The sequence below is a fragment of the Bufo gargarizans genome, chromosome 6 (assembly GCF_014858855.1).
Source record: "Bufo gargarizans isolate SCDJY-AF-19 chromosome 6, ASM1485885v1, whole genome shotgun sequence".
NCBI lineage: Eukaryota > Metazoa > Chordata > Amphibia > Anura > Bufonidae > Bufo > Bufo gargarizans.
The window spans coordinates 70,675,078-70,694,112 of record NC_058085.1 but is presented as its reverse complement, the minus strand read 5'-3'; the positions used below and the strand labels follow the sequence as shown (position 1 = coordinate 70,694,112).

At 45.1% G+C, this 19,035-nt stretch overlaps 1 protein-coding gene across 1 annotated transcript in view; it reads left to right on the top strand.

Moving 5' to 3' along the window:
* The first annotated feature begins 4,583 nt into the window (after positions 1–4,583).
* The window catches only part of TGM2 (transglutaminase 2), a 52,337-nt gene continuing 37,885 nt past the window's right edge, over positions 4,584–19,035 (top strand). The window contains exons 1-2 of the mRNA XM_044299924.1: positions 4,584–4,700; positions 18,421–18,600. Of these exons, the coding sequence (XP_044155859.1) occupies positions 4,691–4,700; positions 18,421–18,600 (190 nt within the window). The 5' untranslated portion in view covers positions 4,584–4,690. The remainder of the gene's footprint in view (positions 4,701–18,420; positions 18,601–19,035) is intronic.

Below are 19,035 nucleotides of genomic sequence, written 5' to 3'. Positions count from 1 at the left end.
GGTTAAATGCACTTGGTGACAGGCGCAGCTTGCCCCTGATTTTGTATATGGCCAAAAAATGAACAGACTATTGCTGGTTAAATGCACTTGGTGTGACAGCTTCACCCTGATGTAGGCTTTAGCCAAAAAACAACCACACCATTGAGGGTTAAATGCACTTGGTCGCAGCTTGTGCTGGCGCACCACAAGACACAAAATGGCCGCCGATCACCCCAGAAAAATGTGACTGACAAACGGTCTGTGCAGCCTAAAAACAGTGAGCAATTGAGGATCAGCAGCTCAATGATCCACAGCTGCAGATCGATCAGTTAATCAAGTCCTTTGGAGGAGTTAATCTGCCTAATCTCGCCCTACTGTCGCAGCCGCAACCTCTCCCTACGCTAATCAGAGCAGAGTGACGGGCGGCGCTATGTGACTCCAGCTTAAATAGAGGCTGGGTCACATGGTGCTCTGGCCAATCACAGCCATGCCAATAGTAGGCATGGCTGTGATGGCCTCTTGGGGCAAGTAGTATGACGCTTGTTGATTGGCTGCTTTGCAGCCTTTCAAAAAGCGCCAAGAAAGCGTCACAAAAGCGCGAAGAAAGCGACGAACACCGAACCCGAACCCGGACTTTTACGAAAATGTCCGGGTTCGGGTCCGTGTCACGGACACCCCAAAATTCGGTACGAACCCGAACTATACAGTTCGAGTTCGCTCATCCCTAGTTATGAGGACAACCTCTTGCCGTGCCACGTCTGTAAATATTAATGCCTGCTCCATCTGGTTATCAGCTAAATCTGATTGTCAAATTTTTGCCCTGTATTTGTAGTGGGGGACTTATTCCATCGACCCACTATACAGCTTGAAATACTGTTTGACAGCTATATATTTACAGACGTGGCACGGCAAGAGGTTGTCCTCATAACCTTTAGAACCATTTGCCCTGCCAGAGACAAACAGCAGTCCGGCTGGATTACTGTTACCTGTTTGGCACCACCAGGAGGTTGTACACACAGGAGTTATAATTGTGTTGCCAACGTCTGCAATAAGTTATATAGTGGGTCGATGGATCAAGTCCCCCACTATAAATATAGGGTAATAAATTGACAATCAGATACAGCTGACAATCAGTAGTCAACAATATTTACAGACGTGGCACAGCAAGAGGTTGCCCTCATAGGCTTTGGAGCTGAGCGATTGTGCACATCGCCTCCAATTGACTATATCCAAAATCTCCAACAGTGGATTGTACACTGTGTTTTTAATACCTTAGTAGCTTATTTTGTGTCTTTGTCTGTAGTCCCACAATTTGTGATTCACAATCATATTTAGTGACACATTTTAATGAACATTATAATAAAAGTGAAGTATTAGTTTGCACCTGGGCCAAGATAGGTTCTATTGCCTGTATAGGCATTTGTAAATAAAGTTGTTAATTAACCTTGCCCAGGTCAGGTCCTGAATTTATGGATTAGTAACAAGAGCCCCCCATCATGTGCCAGTAACAAGAGCCCCCCCATCATGTGCCAGTAATAAGCCCCCCCATCATGTGCCAGTAATAAGAGCCCCCTCATCATGTGCCAGTAATAAGAGCCCCCCATCATGTGCCAGTAATAAGCCCCCCCATCATGTGCCAGTAATAAGAGCCCCTCCATCATGTGCCAGTAATAAGAGCCCCCCATCATGTGCCAGTAATAAGCCCCTCCATCATGTGCCAGTAATAAGAGAGCCTCTATCATGTGCCAGCAATAAGAGCCCCTCCATCATGTGCCAGTAACAAGTGACCCCCATCATGTGCCAGTAACAAGAGCCCCTTCATGTGCCAGTAACAAGTGCCCCCCATGTGCCAGTAAGAGCCCCCCATCATGTTCCAGCACAGAAACAAAAGCTTAGAGCCCCCTCAATGTGCCTGTAAAACTATTGTAACTAATACTTACCTCCATTGCAGCGATGCGATGCAGGTCTCTTCCGGCCTGTGTCTCGCGCTGTACGGCTCAGGCGGCCTCTGATAGGCTGCCGGCCTAGTGCAGCCTATCAGAGGATGTGGAAGGGACACGCCTCTCCCTGCCCCGGCGCATTAGTACAGACATCTGTATTGCTATGGGCAAGGACGGCGATACAGATGACTATGGAGATGAGTGCAATGGAAGCGCTCATCTCCCTGCGGCAACTCAGATGGGGGGGCACAGCGTGATGTAGGGTGGCCCTCTCTGGCCCCCTCTTGGCGACGCCACTGCTGGCTCCCAAAGGGCTCACTTCATAATCACTTACATATATCATCATGACAGTAACACGTGCAACATTTCATTCCATTTCAACAGGTACTTCTTGGTGCATTATTGTTTCTTCTCAATGAGATAATATACAATAATAATCACAATCGCTTTACTACTTGCATTCCCCATGTAATATCTATTCTGGAGCATTTACTCTTATGACTCTGTGTTGTTCCATTCCTGTATTATTCCTGCTAGAAGTTTACAAATAAATTGGCAGCAACCTGCTGTAAAGGTCCTGCTGGGTGTTACCAGTAGCTGGTATGTCTTACTCTATCCAATCAGTGCTGCTGGTGTGAGACTGTGAAGGGACACCCCCCCAACCGGTAACACCCAGCTTTACATTTGCTGCATACCTCCCAAAGCTGAGCGCATTGCGGCAGTTTTTTTCATACTAGGCCGCGCCTCTAACTCCGCCCAAAGCTTAATTACTGACTGTCTGAACTTAAGCAGCTGGGGATCGGTTAGGTGAGTATAATAAGTCTAATTATTTTTTACAGCATGTGGAGCCCCTGGGACAATTTTTTTCTAGTGCTTCAATATCCATATAACTATTAGCAATAAATCATCAGATTATAGATATTTTAAGGTCCCAATTTCACCAAATAATGAAGTTCTGGTCTAATATACAGGTAGAAACCATACAGAGACTTTAGTGAAGGACAATTTAGTACATTTATTAATTTATTATTTATGCATTAACTCCCCAGGTCAAAAAGAGGGACATTTGAGGATCAAAGAGGGACAGAGGGACTTGGGTCAAAAAGAGGGACACGTGGGAGGCATGCTGCTGAAAGCTGCTGACAATTCATTCATAACCTTCTAGTATTATTATTAAGGGTGGGTTCACATCTGGATTGCGTTATGGCTTTCCGTTATAAAATGGTTATAACGGGAAAATAACGGAATCCATAAGACGGAAGGACGGATCCGTTATGCTGCCCATAGACTTGTATTATGACGGAATGCAAAACGGAAGCCTTTAATAGGCATTCCGTTTTGATTTCCGTCTTAATAGAAGTCTATGGGGAAGCATAACGGATCCGTCTGGTTTCTGTTATGCAGAACGGAGAAAAAGTCCAGTCGACAGGACTTTGTATTCCATCTTACATAACGGGACCCAGACGGATCCGTTATGATTCCCATAGACTTCTATTAAGACGGAGAGCAAAACGGAATGCCTATTAAAGGCTTCTGTTTTGCATTCCATCATAATACAAGTCTATGGGCAGCATAACGGATCCGTCCTTCCGTCTTATGGATTCCGTTATTTTCCGTTATAACGGAAAGCCATAACGGAATCCAGAACGCAGATGTGAACCCACCCTTATTATTAAAGCGCCATTCATTCCATAGCGCTGTACATATGAGAAGAGGTATACATACATAATACAGACAATTGCACTAAGCATAAACAAGATGAGTTACAAACTGGTACAGAAGGAGAGAGGGCCCTGCCCGTGAGGGCTTACAATCTACATGGTATGGGAGAAGGACACAGTAGGTGCGGGTGAAGCGGGTCATGGCGGTATAGAGGCAGCAGGGTCACTGGTTGTAGGCTTGTCTGAAGAGGTGAGTTTTCAGGTTTCTTTTGAAGGATTCCACTGTCGGTGAGAGTCTGATATGTTGGGGTAGCGAGTTCCAGAGTGTGGGGGATGAGGTGATAAGAGGAGAGGAGAGAAGGAGGTTTTGTGAGGATCGGAGAGTATGCGTGGGGATGTATCGGGAAAGTAGCTAGCAGGAATAATACAGGAATAGCACAGCATTGAGTCATAAGAATAGATTCTCCAGAATTGTTATTAGATGGGGGATGCAAGTAGTTACCAAAACAGACATGTCTGGAGAGGAGACGGCTCCTCTTTATACAAAAATGTGAAAAAAAAAAAAGTTATACATCGCTGGGTTAATACTTGATCAATATTAAAACTTTTCTTAGTCCCTTCTTGCATAGTTCCAGTAATCTTCCCTTTGTACCCTACAATCCACGACGACACTCACAGGTAACATTTCTGCGACGTGCGACTCTGTAAGGCAGGGCGTGCTGGCGGGACATATTTTGGCTCACAATCCTATAACAAAGCACCATTTTATAGGCATCAGTCCCCGCCAAGAAGCGTTCCCCCTGCTCCTGCCTGCTTACATCTACATTCCAATTTAGCACATGATATGTTTTTGGAAATATAGTTTTAAAAATATTCAACGTCCCAAATTCAAAGCCCTGGGATACAAAGCTGTGCTTCTAGGCACTGAATGAGTTAATGAGCTATTTCCCCCCCCCTCCTCCCTTCCCTTTGTAAAGTGTCACCCTCAGCCAGGGCTGTGAGTAAAGTTCTCCTTGTGAGAACCACCCCAGGGGTGTGCGCAGGAGACTCTGTATAAAAACTGCTTGCTATAGATAGGATATACTCTTAGTACTGGAAGGGACCCGGACCATGGCAGAAGGTACTGTACTGAGTGCTGTAGAGCCGCAGGGGGCACGCCATTGTGACGTTATTTGGTTAGAATTGTAGCTGAGCTGGTCACACTGTATGCTGCAGAATTGACTTTGTCATTTGGCACCACACACTTTTGGGATCTGTTGAGGAAGGTACTGCATTGTGTCAGCTCCAAGAGTTAGCTTAAAGATTTGTCCCCACGTATACATCATCTGCCCGTGGGTTATTAATAATGACATGACGTGATTCGGCGCTGTCTACTTCAGGTCTCAGAGGTTTTCCAGGTTTATAGTTCAGTTTTTCCACTGTATAAAGTTTAGGAAAAGTTCTGCAACTTTCTAAAATATATTTATCAAGCCCCGTACTCCAGAATTCTGGCTTCAAAAAATGGCAACATAGGGATTTGCTAATTTTTGGGGGCTTTTTTGCAATTCAAAAAAAATGTTAAAAAATTGCAGCATTTTGTGTTTTTACGCCACTCACTCACAGTTTTGAAAGAGGTGGGAGGGAAAGTGACCATGGTTAGGTTTATAAAGTCGGAAAAATTGTCCCAGTCTCATGTTCTATTTTTTGGCGGAACAGACTTGCGGACGTATGGAAACAGAATGCACACTTGGGGTCATTTCAGTTTTTTTTTTTTTTTTTGTGGACCCATTGAAGTGAAGGGTTCCACATACGATGCTGCAAAAAAAATGGAATGAGCCCTAAGGGTGCGTTGACACGACTGTGTGACAGCTGTGCCCGTTTTCTGCACTGCAAACTGCGGTTCCCCAAAACATCTGGCACCTGCGGGGCTACGGAAAGGATTTCAATGGGTCCTGTTGATTTCAATGGGTCCATGATCTGCAAGATGTGACCAAAGATAGGACATGTCCTCTCCTTTGTGGAGCAGAGGCACGGACCTGGAAGCAGACGGACTTCAGTGTGCTACCGGCTCCTATGCTTGGCCACATTTGAGGACCAGTTGAAGTCAGTGGAGCCCTTGTTTTGCGGAACTGTGGTTTGCTGTCTGCAACAGGCACGGCCATCACATGGTTGTGTGAATGCAGCCTTAAAGGGGTTGGTAACCCCCCCCCCCCCCCCAGGAGCCTAGCGTTGCCGAACCTGTAGAGGGAATCATACATACCTGATCCCTACTGGTCTCCCCGCTAATCACTGGTCTCCCCACTTAAACATTCGGTTTGACGCTGGTAAAGTGCCATTGGCCACAGCAGGTGACTTGTCCCCCGTGGGTCATGTCACCATGGGTCACGTCATGCATTGGGCACACATCACCACTGCGGCCAGTCACTGGCTGCAGCAGCCTTTTGAGCCCCGTCAAACTGGACAGAGAGGCAGAGGGCATGCTCGACACAGGGTCCCCGTTCTCATGATCAGTGGGGAAGGGGGTCTCAGCGGTTGGATCCCACGCTTGTTGGGGAAGCCTCTTTAATATCTCATCAGTTGTAATGTAGTTGTTTGCTGTCAGTGAATGAGCACACTGTTTCCATTCACATGCTGTGTAGTATAGAAACCCAGTCCTGCAGTCAGCAGTATTCAGTCTGCGCAGTGAGGTGTGAACTACATACATTGTCCACACTGGATACAATTGTGTCTGAGATCCGGGGCTGCTGTGTACTGTCTCTGAATGGAATCAGGAGTGTTCTCGTTCACTGACAGCAAATTAATATCTTGAAAATGGTGAAGTACATTAGAAGGTGGGATCCCACTTTACTCATACAGGGATCATTCTTCATTTCAGCTTTTATTGTAGGAATACAATAGATACAATAAATGTAATCCCCTGATTTGACAGTATTTCGAAAAAGTCGACCTGTAGTCCACACACGAGTGAAATTATTTATTAAGTATTTTCCTCAGTTATAGGCCTCATGCACACGAACATTCCGTTTTTTGCGGTCCGCAAATTGCGGATCCGCAAAACACAGAAGCCGCCCGGAGCGAAACCGAACAAGCCCATTGAATCCGTGTTCTTTCAGTGATTTTTCACGGACCACTAGTAGGAGAAGCTCACAGACTTCACTCTCTCCATTGCAAGGGGTGAAATCCACTGGGGAGATCGGCTGGATAAATTGACATGCTGCAGATTTCAGATCTTCACCGCAGGTTAATTTAGGCCTCAGTGCACACGTTGTTCTGGTCCGCATTCGAGCCGCAGTTTTTGCAGCTTGGGTGCGGACCCATTCACGTCAATGGGGCCGCAAGAGATGTGGACAGCACTCAGTGTGCTGTCCGCATCCGTTGCTCCGTTCCGTAGCCCCGCAAAAAAAAGAATAAGATTTCCTATTCTTGTCCATTTGGCGGACAAGAATAGGCATTTCTACAATGGGCTGCATGTTCCGTTCCGCAAATTGCAGAAGGCACACGGTCGGCTTCCTTTTTTGCAGATCTGCAAAAAACTGAACGATCGTGTGCGTGAGGCCTTACACTGAGGTCTTGTACAGTTTTTAGTATGGACATGTCCGCAATACACGGGCACCAGCCGCGTGCACCCTGCATCACGGATGCGGACCCAGTCACTTGAATGGGTTCCCAATGAGGGAGATGCGGTGCAGTGCGGAACAGAAGCACAGATCGGAAGCCCACAGAAGCACTACGGCGTGCTTCCGTGGGTTTTCTGTCCGTGCCTCCGCACTGCAAAAAAAGTAGTGCATGCAATACTTTTTTGCAGTGCGGACCCTCAGATGCGGATCGTGGACCACATTCAAGTGATCCGCATGCGGCTGCTCCACGGTCGGTGCCCTGCTTTGCAGGACTGCTTTCCGCAGCAGGGGCCCAGCCAGCAAACGGTCGTGTGCATGAGCCCTAAATCTCATCCACTTTGCTGGTACAGTACAACGCTGCAGATTTGCCACACGAAAACTCGAGGTGGCAAATGGCTTCATTTATCCTTAACAAGAGGGTCAGTGGTTCATCCGTGAAGATGTCTGCGAAGGATCCGGGTTTGGTCTGTGTGTCCGTTTTTTGTCCTTTGTGTGTCATCCATATTCTGTGAACACTGCTCATCTAAAAATTTATTTGCAGAGCTGCAAAAAGACGCATATAGTACATGCAGCTGTAGTTGTGGTTTTCAAGAAGTTTTTGCTGCGGAAACACAGAAAGAAGTGCAGTGGATTTTTCTGCTGTATTTTCAGTCCTGTATGAACTTGTGACTTATAGGAAGTCGCGAATGATAATCAGACATTGACATAATGGCTGTGGACTGGGGTTTTCTTTAGGCCTCCTGCACATGACCGTATGGCTTTTTCAGTGTTTTTTGTGGTCCGTTTTTCACGGATCCGTAGTTCTGTTTTTTGTTTCCATTGTGTTTCCATTTCTGTTCCGTTTTTCTGTATGGCATATACAGTATACAGTAATTACATAGAAAAAATTGGTCTGGGCATAAAATTTTCAATAGATGGTTCCGCAAAAACGGAACAGATACGGAAGACACACAGAGCACATTCCGTATGTGTTCCGCTTTTTTTGTGGACCCATTGACTTGAATGGAGCCACGGAACGTGATTTGCGGGCAATAATAGGACATGTTTTATCTTTCAACGGAACAGAAAAACGGAATGCATACGGAGTACATTCCATTTTTATTTTTTTTTGCGGTACCATTGAAATGAGTGGTTCCGTATACGGAACGCAAAAAACGGCCCGTAAGGGTACGGCCACACGGTCAGGTTTCCTGATGCAGTTTTGGAAGCCAAAAATCAGGAGTGAATAAAAAAAAAAAAGAGAAGTCGTATCTGTCCTTTATACTTTCTCTCTTTTAGGCCTCATGCACACGACAGTGCCGTTTATTGCGGTCCGCCCATTGGAGAAATGCCTATTCTTGTCCGCAAAATGGACAAGAATAGGACAGGCTATATTTTTTTTTTGCGGGGCCACGGAACGGAGCAACGAATGCGGACAGCACTCGGAGTGATGTCCGCATCTTTTGCGGCCCCATTGAAGTGAATGGGTCCGCACCCGAGCCGCAAAAGATGCGGCTCGGATGCGGACCCGAACAGCGGTCATGTGCATAAGGCCTAAGGGTCTTCCAAAACTGCATCAGGAATCCTGATCGTGTAGCGTACCCTGAAGGGGTTCCTAGGGCTACAGACATCAGTGACCTTTCCTCAGGATAGTTCATCATCGTCACATCAGCGGGCATCTAACACCCACACCCCAAGTGATCAGCTGTTTAGGGGAGCCTCGGAACCAGAAACTAACAGCAGCGTACGGAGCGGAAGCAGAAGGCTCAATACACTGTTAGTTATCGACACCGCTGCAGCTGATCGGTAGGGGTAGGTGTCGGAGCCCCATAGATCTGACATTGCTAAACATCTTGAGGATAGGTCTAGAGTTCTTCAAATTTCAAGTTAGCTGCTTCGCTGAATTGTACAAAAAATTTTGCTTTGTGACAAAGAAGTGCATTTCTTTATAAGTAGTGAGTGCAATGACAGGGAGACATTGCGCCGCTCCCCGTCATTGTACCCCTCAGATGCCGCAATCCAGTGTAAAATGTACAGAAAAAAAAAAAGATGAAATCATACTTACCGCCTCCATTTGCTTGCGAGAGTCCGGCAGCCGCCATCTTGCTTGAGGGTCTGGCGCAAAATCTCGCACGGCCAGAGGTGACGTCATCACGCTTGCCGGCTTGGTGACATCATACGTCACCACGCACGGGATTTCAGCAGAGATCTTTAATCAAGATGGTGGCTGCCGGCCAGTCGCGAGCAAATAGAGGAGGTAAGTATGATTTTTTTTTTGTTTTTTTACACTATTTCAGGTTAAATCGATTCGCTACCGCAAGGAAATTCGGTTTCGCGGTGAATTGAATGTATTCCGAAATTAAGTTCGAAATCAACTTCGTCATATTCGATTCGCTGAACAATGTCTTTTGTGTGGAGTGCCCCTTTAAGATAAACCAAAAATAAAAATCAGTTGCAATAATTAGAATAGGCAATTGTAGGGAAAGCAATCCATTTAGATCAGGCATGCTCAACCTGCGGCCCTCCAGCTGTTGCAAAACTATAACTCCCAGCATGCCTGAACAGCCTACAGGTATCAGCCTACAGCAGGGCATTGTGGGAGTTGTAGTTTTACAACAGCTGGAGGGCCACAGGTTGAGCATGCCTGATTTAGATGATGGATGTAATCCTTTTACAAGTAGGAAGATCGTTTATGGCGCCGTACTGGGCAGCTTGGAATTTCAAGGTTATGAGGGCAGATCATTGACACAGAGGAGGCTGCTGTATCAAGCATTTATATGGAGTGCGGGTTATTGCTTCATTGCTGCATATATAAAAGGAGAGATTCCCAGCGTAACAAAGTTGCCGGGAGCTTCAAAGGGGAAAATGAATGAAAAACGTATTATAACGCAATGACCTATATGATGATGCCGCTCACAATCCCACCAATTTATTTATAAGGTATATGGGTCCCTTTAGAGCTTATCTTACAGCTCTGATATCTGACGTCTTACTCAATCCTCACCTCCCTGCGACTTTCATCTCAGTTGGCAGGAGTCTGAGCTCCCACAGTGACTGATAGCATTTTCCTAGTTTATGCTACTGAGAGGGTGAATTTGCACCTAGGATTTAGTGGCATTTTTTTTCACACTTTTGCATTTTTGTTAGTTGTATTTTTTGGTAAGATGTAACCAACTACATCTGGTAAAAAATAAAAAAAAAACATAGTAATCCCGGAAAGGTAGATAGTGTGTTTTGATATGCATGTGGTTCAGTTCTTTAATATCTACATTTTGTGTGTTCTTATCATTCTTGGTGCTATTTGTGTGTTTACACCGCCAGCAAGTTTACAGCTTTATTAGATTCTCCATAATAACAATGAGAGCGATGGGGAATGCAGTTACAGATACGCCCTGAGGGAACCTAACATGTGCAAAACAAGATTCTTTGATGTCCCTTATAAAATAAACATATGGAAATCTGGGCATTAAAATTCCATTCAGTGGAAAACCCATCAACCATCTTAGTACCATAGAGGAATGTGACATTTGATAGAACGGCATCCCAAGAGACAAGAGAGGGCATCATGCAACGGCAAGGAGGCAGAACTTACAAACTAGGGTTTAGTTGAGCTTCACAAATCCCGCAGCTTACTGCTACTCGGTTTTGCTTATTTTCTATGAAAGATTGTGATATCTAAGAACAGCTGTAGTCTAGATAAGTGGCATTCATGACCTCTGAGTGGAGGTCATGGGGACAAGACTGGTTTTGCTTATTTTCTATGAAAAATTGTGATATCTATGGACAGCTGTAGTCTAGATAAGTGGCATTCATGACCTCTGGATGGAGGGCCATGACTGGCCTGAAGCTTCCAACAGCTAGGGTCATAGTTCGGAGTTGTTAGACATACCATAGAGTATTGTTTTAATTTACTATTGGCCTGTGCTGTTTGAGGGGAAGATTCTCATGGCTTGGTGTTACTCATTTTCTATTCTATCCCCATCATTTGGTATTGGCTCCTGGGCTGAGCACAAACTTCTGAACCCTGCAAAAAATGAAGAATTGATCACCTTTTGAATCAAATCCATCAGCATGCATAGATAGAATTGGAGTGGCTGGAGGCCCTCCTCTCCCAGCCTGACACACCCCATGATCATCCTGAGGTGGGCTCTCCCATCCTGCTCTTGAGGCCCTTCACCTCCAAATGGCAACGACAATCTGTCCCACTAGCAGGCTCAGCCCAAGCCTCGTTCGCCCTCCTGCCTAGAACAGAGTTCTTCCACACTGGCTCACTGGCCTTGGTCTCCATCGGATTCCCCTCCAAAAATATATATGGACAGCTGTTGTCTAGATAAAGTTGTGGTGGATAGAATCCAAAGCCAGAGCAGGAAACGCTGCAGAAGACAATACTCTGTACTTAGGTCTTCTTTGCTCCTCAGCTATTTATTGCTTTTTGGGGCATATACTTTGATTTGTCAGAGGAATTTTGTAATCTGTAATAAAAAAAATGATTGCACATGCCTCAAAAGTGTAGCTTTCACAAAAAGAACCTGCAAAGAGGCATCTCCCAAGAAAGAGAACCATCTTGCCAGAGCCACCTATTGAAAGTGGCTCCTGATGAGTCAAGATCCAAGATGGTCCTCTTTCTTGGAAGATACCTCTTTGCATAGTCACTTCCGATAGAGTATTGCCAATAAGTGTCCATACCATGGAGTACTTCAAGTAAGTCTCCATACAGGACTGGTCTCTTTAAGAAGATCTATCACCCCCCACCTAACATACAGAACAGCAACACTTCATCTCTCTGTGACTTGTTGCAGATCCTGCCAAGATTTTAACAAACTTCTTTCCCTCCATGTACTACAAATGGCCAGCATCACAACCGTCTTACAAGTTGTTAGTCATTAATCATCATGGGGAAGTCTTCAGATTCCAATATCAAGACCCTGGGCTGCATCCACAGCCTAAGATTCTTCAGTCAGCGGGAATGATAATTAATTATAAAATATGTTGATCAGTGACTGGTTCTTTAAAAATCGTCCTCTTGGACCATCTGTATGGTTATTGTAAACCCACCAATACCCTCTCATTACTACATTTTGAGAGCTACCGCCCATCCATGTTAGAAAAGCAGTCACATACGGACAATTTTTAAGCTTACGTAGAATTCATATCACAGATAAAAACTTTACTATATAACAAGGGTTAAGGGGGTTTTCTGGAACTCAGATATTGATGACCTATCCTTGGGATAAGTCATCCACAGGATAGGTCATCATCAATATCATATTGAGAGGGTACCTGCACATATCAGCTCTTTTGGGCTGCTGCCTGTCCTGAAAACTATATAGTGGACAGAACCAAAGGCATAAGCTTCCATTCACTGTATGGTGGCTTTGCCATGGTACTGCAGCTCAATTCATACTCATGTGGATGGGAGCTGAGCTGCAGTACGCTGGCACCGGAAACTTAACCGTGAACAGAGCCACAGTATAATTTCCAGCACCAGTGGCTGTCTGCAAGAGCTTTTTGATGGGGGTGTTGGACGCTCGCCAATCTGATATCCTAAGGATAGGTCATATCTAAGTACAGGGGCGTAGCTAAAGGCGGTATAATGTGCCACAATATGGTATCGCTGCCCCTGCCTTCCATTAAGTTGGACCCAACTACAAAACAGGGCCACTTTTAATATTTTTTCCAGGGCCACTTTAAGTTCCCAGTCTGCCCCTGATCGGGCAATTAAATTGTTTGTGCAGGCACCTAAATCACCATTTGCCAGCAGTAGATCATGCTGTCTAATCACGCTCTGCTGCTAGAAAAGTCTGTATGGGGACCAGCAATGGCATTAGCGATCGCTCCTCCCTATACTTTGGGGGAGATCACTGCATGTAAATGTGGTCTCCTACACTGACGAGCAGGTAAGTGGCGGGAAGGAGACTTTAAAGGGAACCTATCAGCAGTTTTGTACCTATGACACTGGCTGACCTGTTACATGTGCACTTGGCAGCTGAAGACATCTGTGTTGGTCCCATGTTCATATGTGTCCGCATTGCTGAGAAAAATGATGTTTTAATATATGCAAATGAGACTCTAGGAGCAACGGAGGCGTTGCAGTTACACCTAGAGGATCTGATCTCTCTGCAACTGCTGCGCCCTCTGCACTTTGACAGGACCGGGCAGTGAAAATGTCATCCTGTCAAAACGCAGAGGACACAGCAGTTGTACATATGAACATGGGACCAACATAGAGGCCTTCAGCTGCCAAGCGCACATTGTGAGCTCCCACCTCAACCCCTGACAAATGATGTAAGGGGAGAGAAAGATCAGGCAAGCTGAATTTTTTCACCAGATCCTTTTGTCCCCCCAGGAGTATGCAATATGGAGTAGACTGCAGCTGCCATTCAATCAGGGCCGTGGACCCTGGGCAAGATGGAGAACACAAGTGCCGCTGCCGCATTCATGGGTCCACACTTTATTAACTAAGTAGCAGGACATGTAGGGCATACATGGGGGATGTCCCTGCACTTATTATTTCTGGGCGGCGCTCCGTTGCGCCGCTGTGGCCCCCGTTACATTCTGTATGCTTAGTAACAGCACCGTAACACCAGGAAGGAGACATCAGCTTTTCTCCTCACCTTCTCCCTGACTGTGACGTTCTGCGCTGCGCTACAGCCAGGGAGAAGGAACGCCCAGGGAGAAAAGTTTATGTCTCCTCCCTGGTGTTCCGATGCTGTTACTTAGCATACAGCGCGGGAGAATGTAACGGGGACCACAGCGGCACAACGGAGCGGCGCCCAGAAATAATAGTAAGGGCAGGGACATCCCCCATGTTTGCCCTACATGTCCTGCTACTTGGTTAATAAAGTATGGACCCATGAAAGGTCCTCCAGTGGCCAGCGGGGCTCAAGAGGCAGCTGCCTTGGGTCCTGCAGGAGCAGCTGCCCCTTTTGCCCTGCGATAGATGACCCTGCATTCAATAGTTAAAATCAATCAGTCGCGCTACAAAAAGTCGCAGTGTAGCCCAGGTCTAAGTCTCCCTACCATGGAGTACTTCCAGTAAGTCTCCATACAGGACTGGTGTCTCTAAAGAGATTCAGCACCCTGCCTAAGTTCTCCCAGAAGTGTCTGGCAGCGGATTTCTCCTCTCTCCCCTTTGACAACACATATGCATGAACAGAACGTGTGTCTGAATGGGGGAGTCAGGAGAGACGGTCATGTTTGGGGAACAGAAGAAGTCAGTGGCTACTGGCCAAGGCGCACCTCGTTTAGTACTACATGTTAATGAGGGTCATAATGCATTATGTTCGATGAGTGCCGTACTCATTACTTCCTCTACCACTTTGAATACTGTAGTGTTTTTATGCCTTGGAGGTACACTGACCACCACCATGATGGTAATACAAGTCACAACAGAGTCTGAATGGAGTAGTAGCGTTGATTGATCTATTGGATTACAAGCTTCATTACTCCTTACATACTCTATCACGCTATCAGGTTTTTACACTATAGTCTGGAAGGCTGGGAGTTGCAGAGGGACATGTCTGATTAACCGGGCGGCATGTTTGTCTGTGGGTGATAAAGACCATGATGAATGTTTCTTCTACAAAGCAAACATTAAATGAGTACGAATGTTTGCACAGCACAAAAAATGTGGTGAGAAGAGCGCCGTCTCACTGAATTAGTCCCTGCGTATGTGGCAATGCAGGGGAACAAAAGGCCATTGAGAAAGCAACTAAGAAGGGTTTTTACAGAAGCAAAATACTGTGACCTATCATCAGGATAGGTCATCAGTTCCTGATCAGTGGGGGTCCCACAACAATCAGCTGTTTGAAGAGGCCAAAGTGATGTTGCATTCATCGGTCTCATGGCCTACATGCAGCACAGTCTCTTTCAAGTGAATGGCCATGGGTTGCAATGCCAAGCACAGCCAGCGTACAATGTAAGGCGCTGTGCTTAGTATATTGCAAGGAGGCTTCAGCACTCGTCCCTTTCGGCAGGGGTACCGGGAGTCAGACCCCTACCAATCTGAGATTGATGACACATTCGGAAGATAAGTCATCAATATATTGAAATCTAGTTTATTAACGTAGTAGGGGACAAACACAAAGATCTAAGGAGCATAATGGCCAAAAATAATAGTCCCTAGTAAACATGGAGCTGCCATATATCTAAAAGCTACAGGATCAACACTCATTCGGCCAACAGATATTAATCCCCGGTAAACATGCACATTTGGCTGCAGAAACAGAGGATCGAGCATGTTGAGATCCAGCATGTCCGATCCTTCTCCTAATATCTGCTATTAGTCGAGAGTCAGGGGGCCCCTATATGAATTAGTTTTATCTGTTTCACCCCTTTCTACGACAACTGGTAAAGGCTGTGCACAATTACAATTTCTAAACAGGTTGTCACCCAGCTATGAGATTCTTGAAGGACAAATGTGTGACCTGAGGGCGAGCTGATGATGATGTTTCCCTGCATTAATAGGCACATTTGTCAGTCTGGAATGTAGTTGTGTGGCGCCTGTTCGAGATTGAATGGCAGCCATATCACCATATCACCAAACCTTCCCTAAAGCAGATGAAACTTCGGTCAGTTTGAGACATCCATAACATGGAAGCATTTTAGGCTAGGTCTACACCATGACATTTGTTGCGCGACATTTTGTCACACCAATGCCGCGCGACAATTTTTATAATGTTAGTCTATGGTGTCGCACTGGGACATGCGACATGCTGAGACTGCGACACGACAGTCGCAAAAAATCCATTCAAGATGGACACATGTTGCAGTGTAGTTGTGCCCTATGTGTCGCGCGACTTATTGTCATCGTGTAGACCTAGCCTTAGAGTCTGTTTTATAGGCCCAATTCCTGGACTTCCCTGTCGAAGTCTATGGTCACCTGATGGTGGCCATACACATAAGAGAGAAGTAGGTTGATGGGTGGACAACCATTGAACGAATGATCATCTGTTGAAAGATCGCTATGCCAAGGCAGCCATATATACTGTACATATATTTTAATCCATATTGTCAATTATAGTCATCCAGACTGGCCAGACATGCTCAATGCCACTGGTTAAAGGACAAACAATCATTCCGTGAAAGTTCTTTCATGGAAGATCACTTTTGGAATAGCGACTATCAGATGAAAAATGTAAGCATGGCTGACTTCATTCCTATAAATGTCTGTCATCAGTCGGCGAAGGCAATTGTTGTTAATTTTCACATGATGATGGTTGACATGGTCTGATGAACTTTAGACTAATGTGTATGGCCACAGTGTTAGAATGGCCCACCAGAAGATCCTCTGGTACTCTGGTGGGCTATTCCAACACTGTGGCCATACACATTAGTCTAAAGTTGATCAAAACAGACCATGGCTCTAATATCTTAATCGGCCCCAAAGATCCAGGACAAAGGAACCATTTGAATGACTTTGCAGCCAATCACTTGTCGCTAGGGTCTATTTTTCAGATTCAAAGCCTATTAAACTCTACTGATGTTATAAGAGTTGATAATAATTTCCTTTGGTGGACCCCAGGAACCCCAGTCTGACATTGTATGGCCACCTTACATCTGGTTCAGTAGAACCTCGGGGGAGGTCAAGGTGTTGTTTCCATTTTACTGTCATCTGAAAAGGCCTAAACATCAACTCAAAAGCTGTAATACATTTTTAGGACTGAAACTTTAGTAGATTCCAAATGTCAAAGCCAAGCAGTTGCCAGACATTTTCCAAAAATAGTAAGGACAATGTGTCGACGGCAAATAATGACAATACCAGAAATAGCACAAAAAAGACGTGGAGACTGAGATCACATGCTGCTGTGTGTGTACAGTTTTGTGATGTCTGAATTAGCAGAACATGAAAATAATAGACATAATTACAGCAAAATTACACTTAATTATGGCAAAGTGGTGCAGCTGCACCTCTAGGTACAGTTCAAATATGTTATGTGCTGTAATTTCGAGACAGTCAGTGACTAAAAAGTGACTGACTTTAAAATGGATATGTTTACCTTGGGTTCATTAGTTTTGCCAGTGTATGGAGAGTTCAGGAGATTTCTACAGTATTACTATGCTGGTCCTTCCCGTTGAAAGATGACATACTGGAAAATTATATTACCGTAACTTGCACTAATCCCATATTCTGTGTCCAAGTCTTATGGGATTTGGGCGTGTACGGCAGTGTAAACGAGCATTTGACTATAGATTCTGCACCAGAGGCTCTCTCTGCTCAGACCCACCGTCTGCATTTAAAGACAGAGGTCCAGGAACCTTGTTTGAAATTTCTTTAAGGTTTTTAACCCTCAAAACTGAGCATTTACTACTACTGCAAACCTATGAATTCACGCTGCTATATAGAGTTTGCTGTGGTTTAGAAGGGGACTGTGGAATCCACCATCTCGGGCATTCTTGTGGTGATTCTTCTGCTCTGATTTTGCTGGTGGAAACCACATGTAGAACCCAGATTACATGTGTTATTTTACCAGTAGGACCACAAATATCTAAAAATATATCTATATAGGATGATCATGAGAGTAAGTGGAATTTACAAGGACCTATATGAAGGTGAGGGATCCCCCCTATCGCCTAGCAGCATTTTGCTCAAAGGTGCATGACACTTTTGGCCGAGCATTGCCACGGTTTTGTGATGTCATTTTCTTGACGTCAGATCTTCTTTTATAAATTAGTGTGCATCACTGGGTATAGATCAAAATTTTGGGGCAGATCTGGGGCAATGTAACGCATAGGTAGTGCCCCGGAGGTCCTTGGCTTGAATATGACCAGGACACCCAAGTCTGCATGTAGTTATATGGGTCTTCTCCTTCAAGTGCTATATGTTTCTTTAAATTTTAAGGTAGCATAGAACTGTGAAGGCTAACCTCCGGCACTCCAGCTGTGATAAAACTACAACTCCCAAGATGCACACTTGCTTGGCTTTTCTCAGAATTCCATAGAAATGAATGGAGCATGCTGAGAGTCGTAGTTTCATCACAGCTGGAGTGCCGGAGGTTAGCCATCACAGGTATAGGAGCTCCATTGATGGTGTAAGCTGGTACTATGCAAAGCTTTGAGACATATGTTGACTGAACTGAATAAATGTACTGTTTAGATCATGTTTGGTTTCTTATGGACTATACTTGTCTGTGATTTCTTGTGTGATTAAATCAACGATGGCTAAAGAAAGCTGGACAATCTCCCTTTACCCATCAAAAATTCTGGTTATTTTTGGGGGGCAAAATACCCATATAAGTCTAAATGCTCATGTATATTCTCTTGCAGCTCTGATACTGGAGAACTGTGACTTTGACTGCAGCACCAATAATCGGAACCACCACACTGGAGATGCCGGGTGTACGAGACTAATCGTCCGAAGAGGCCAGGCTTTTGAGATCAAGCTACAGTTTTCTCCCCGGGGTTATGAAGAAGGAGTAGATCAGTTGGCTCTTATTGCTCAAACAGGTACCTGGCCTAGATACGTTGTTCCTATTAAAGGGCAGCTGTCGACAGGATTAACCCTATTCAACCAGGCGAACTGTGTGATAGGGTTGATCTGCTGATTAAATTGATACCTCTCTTGTGAAAATTGGTTGCAGTGTTCCTAAGAAAAAAGATGTGTATTCATTATGCACTTAGGGCTTCAGTGCACCGAGGGGTGAGGCCTAGGCACTTGGCTTTCTAGTGATAACCACACACCCGCGTGTGCCGAAGCCCTCATTTGCATAAATAATAAGTATTTTTTCTCAGTAGTATGCCTGGTTTGCTTTTTAAGTCAAATAAACGATAAACTTAAAATGACTCGGTGTTCAAGCAGTCAGAAATGAGATTATCTGGGAATAGGTTCCAACTGCTCCTTCATTCTAGAAAAATATTGCTCCAAATTTTGTAACCTACAGG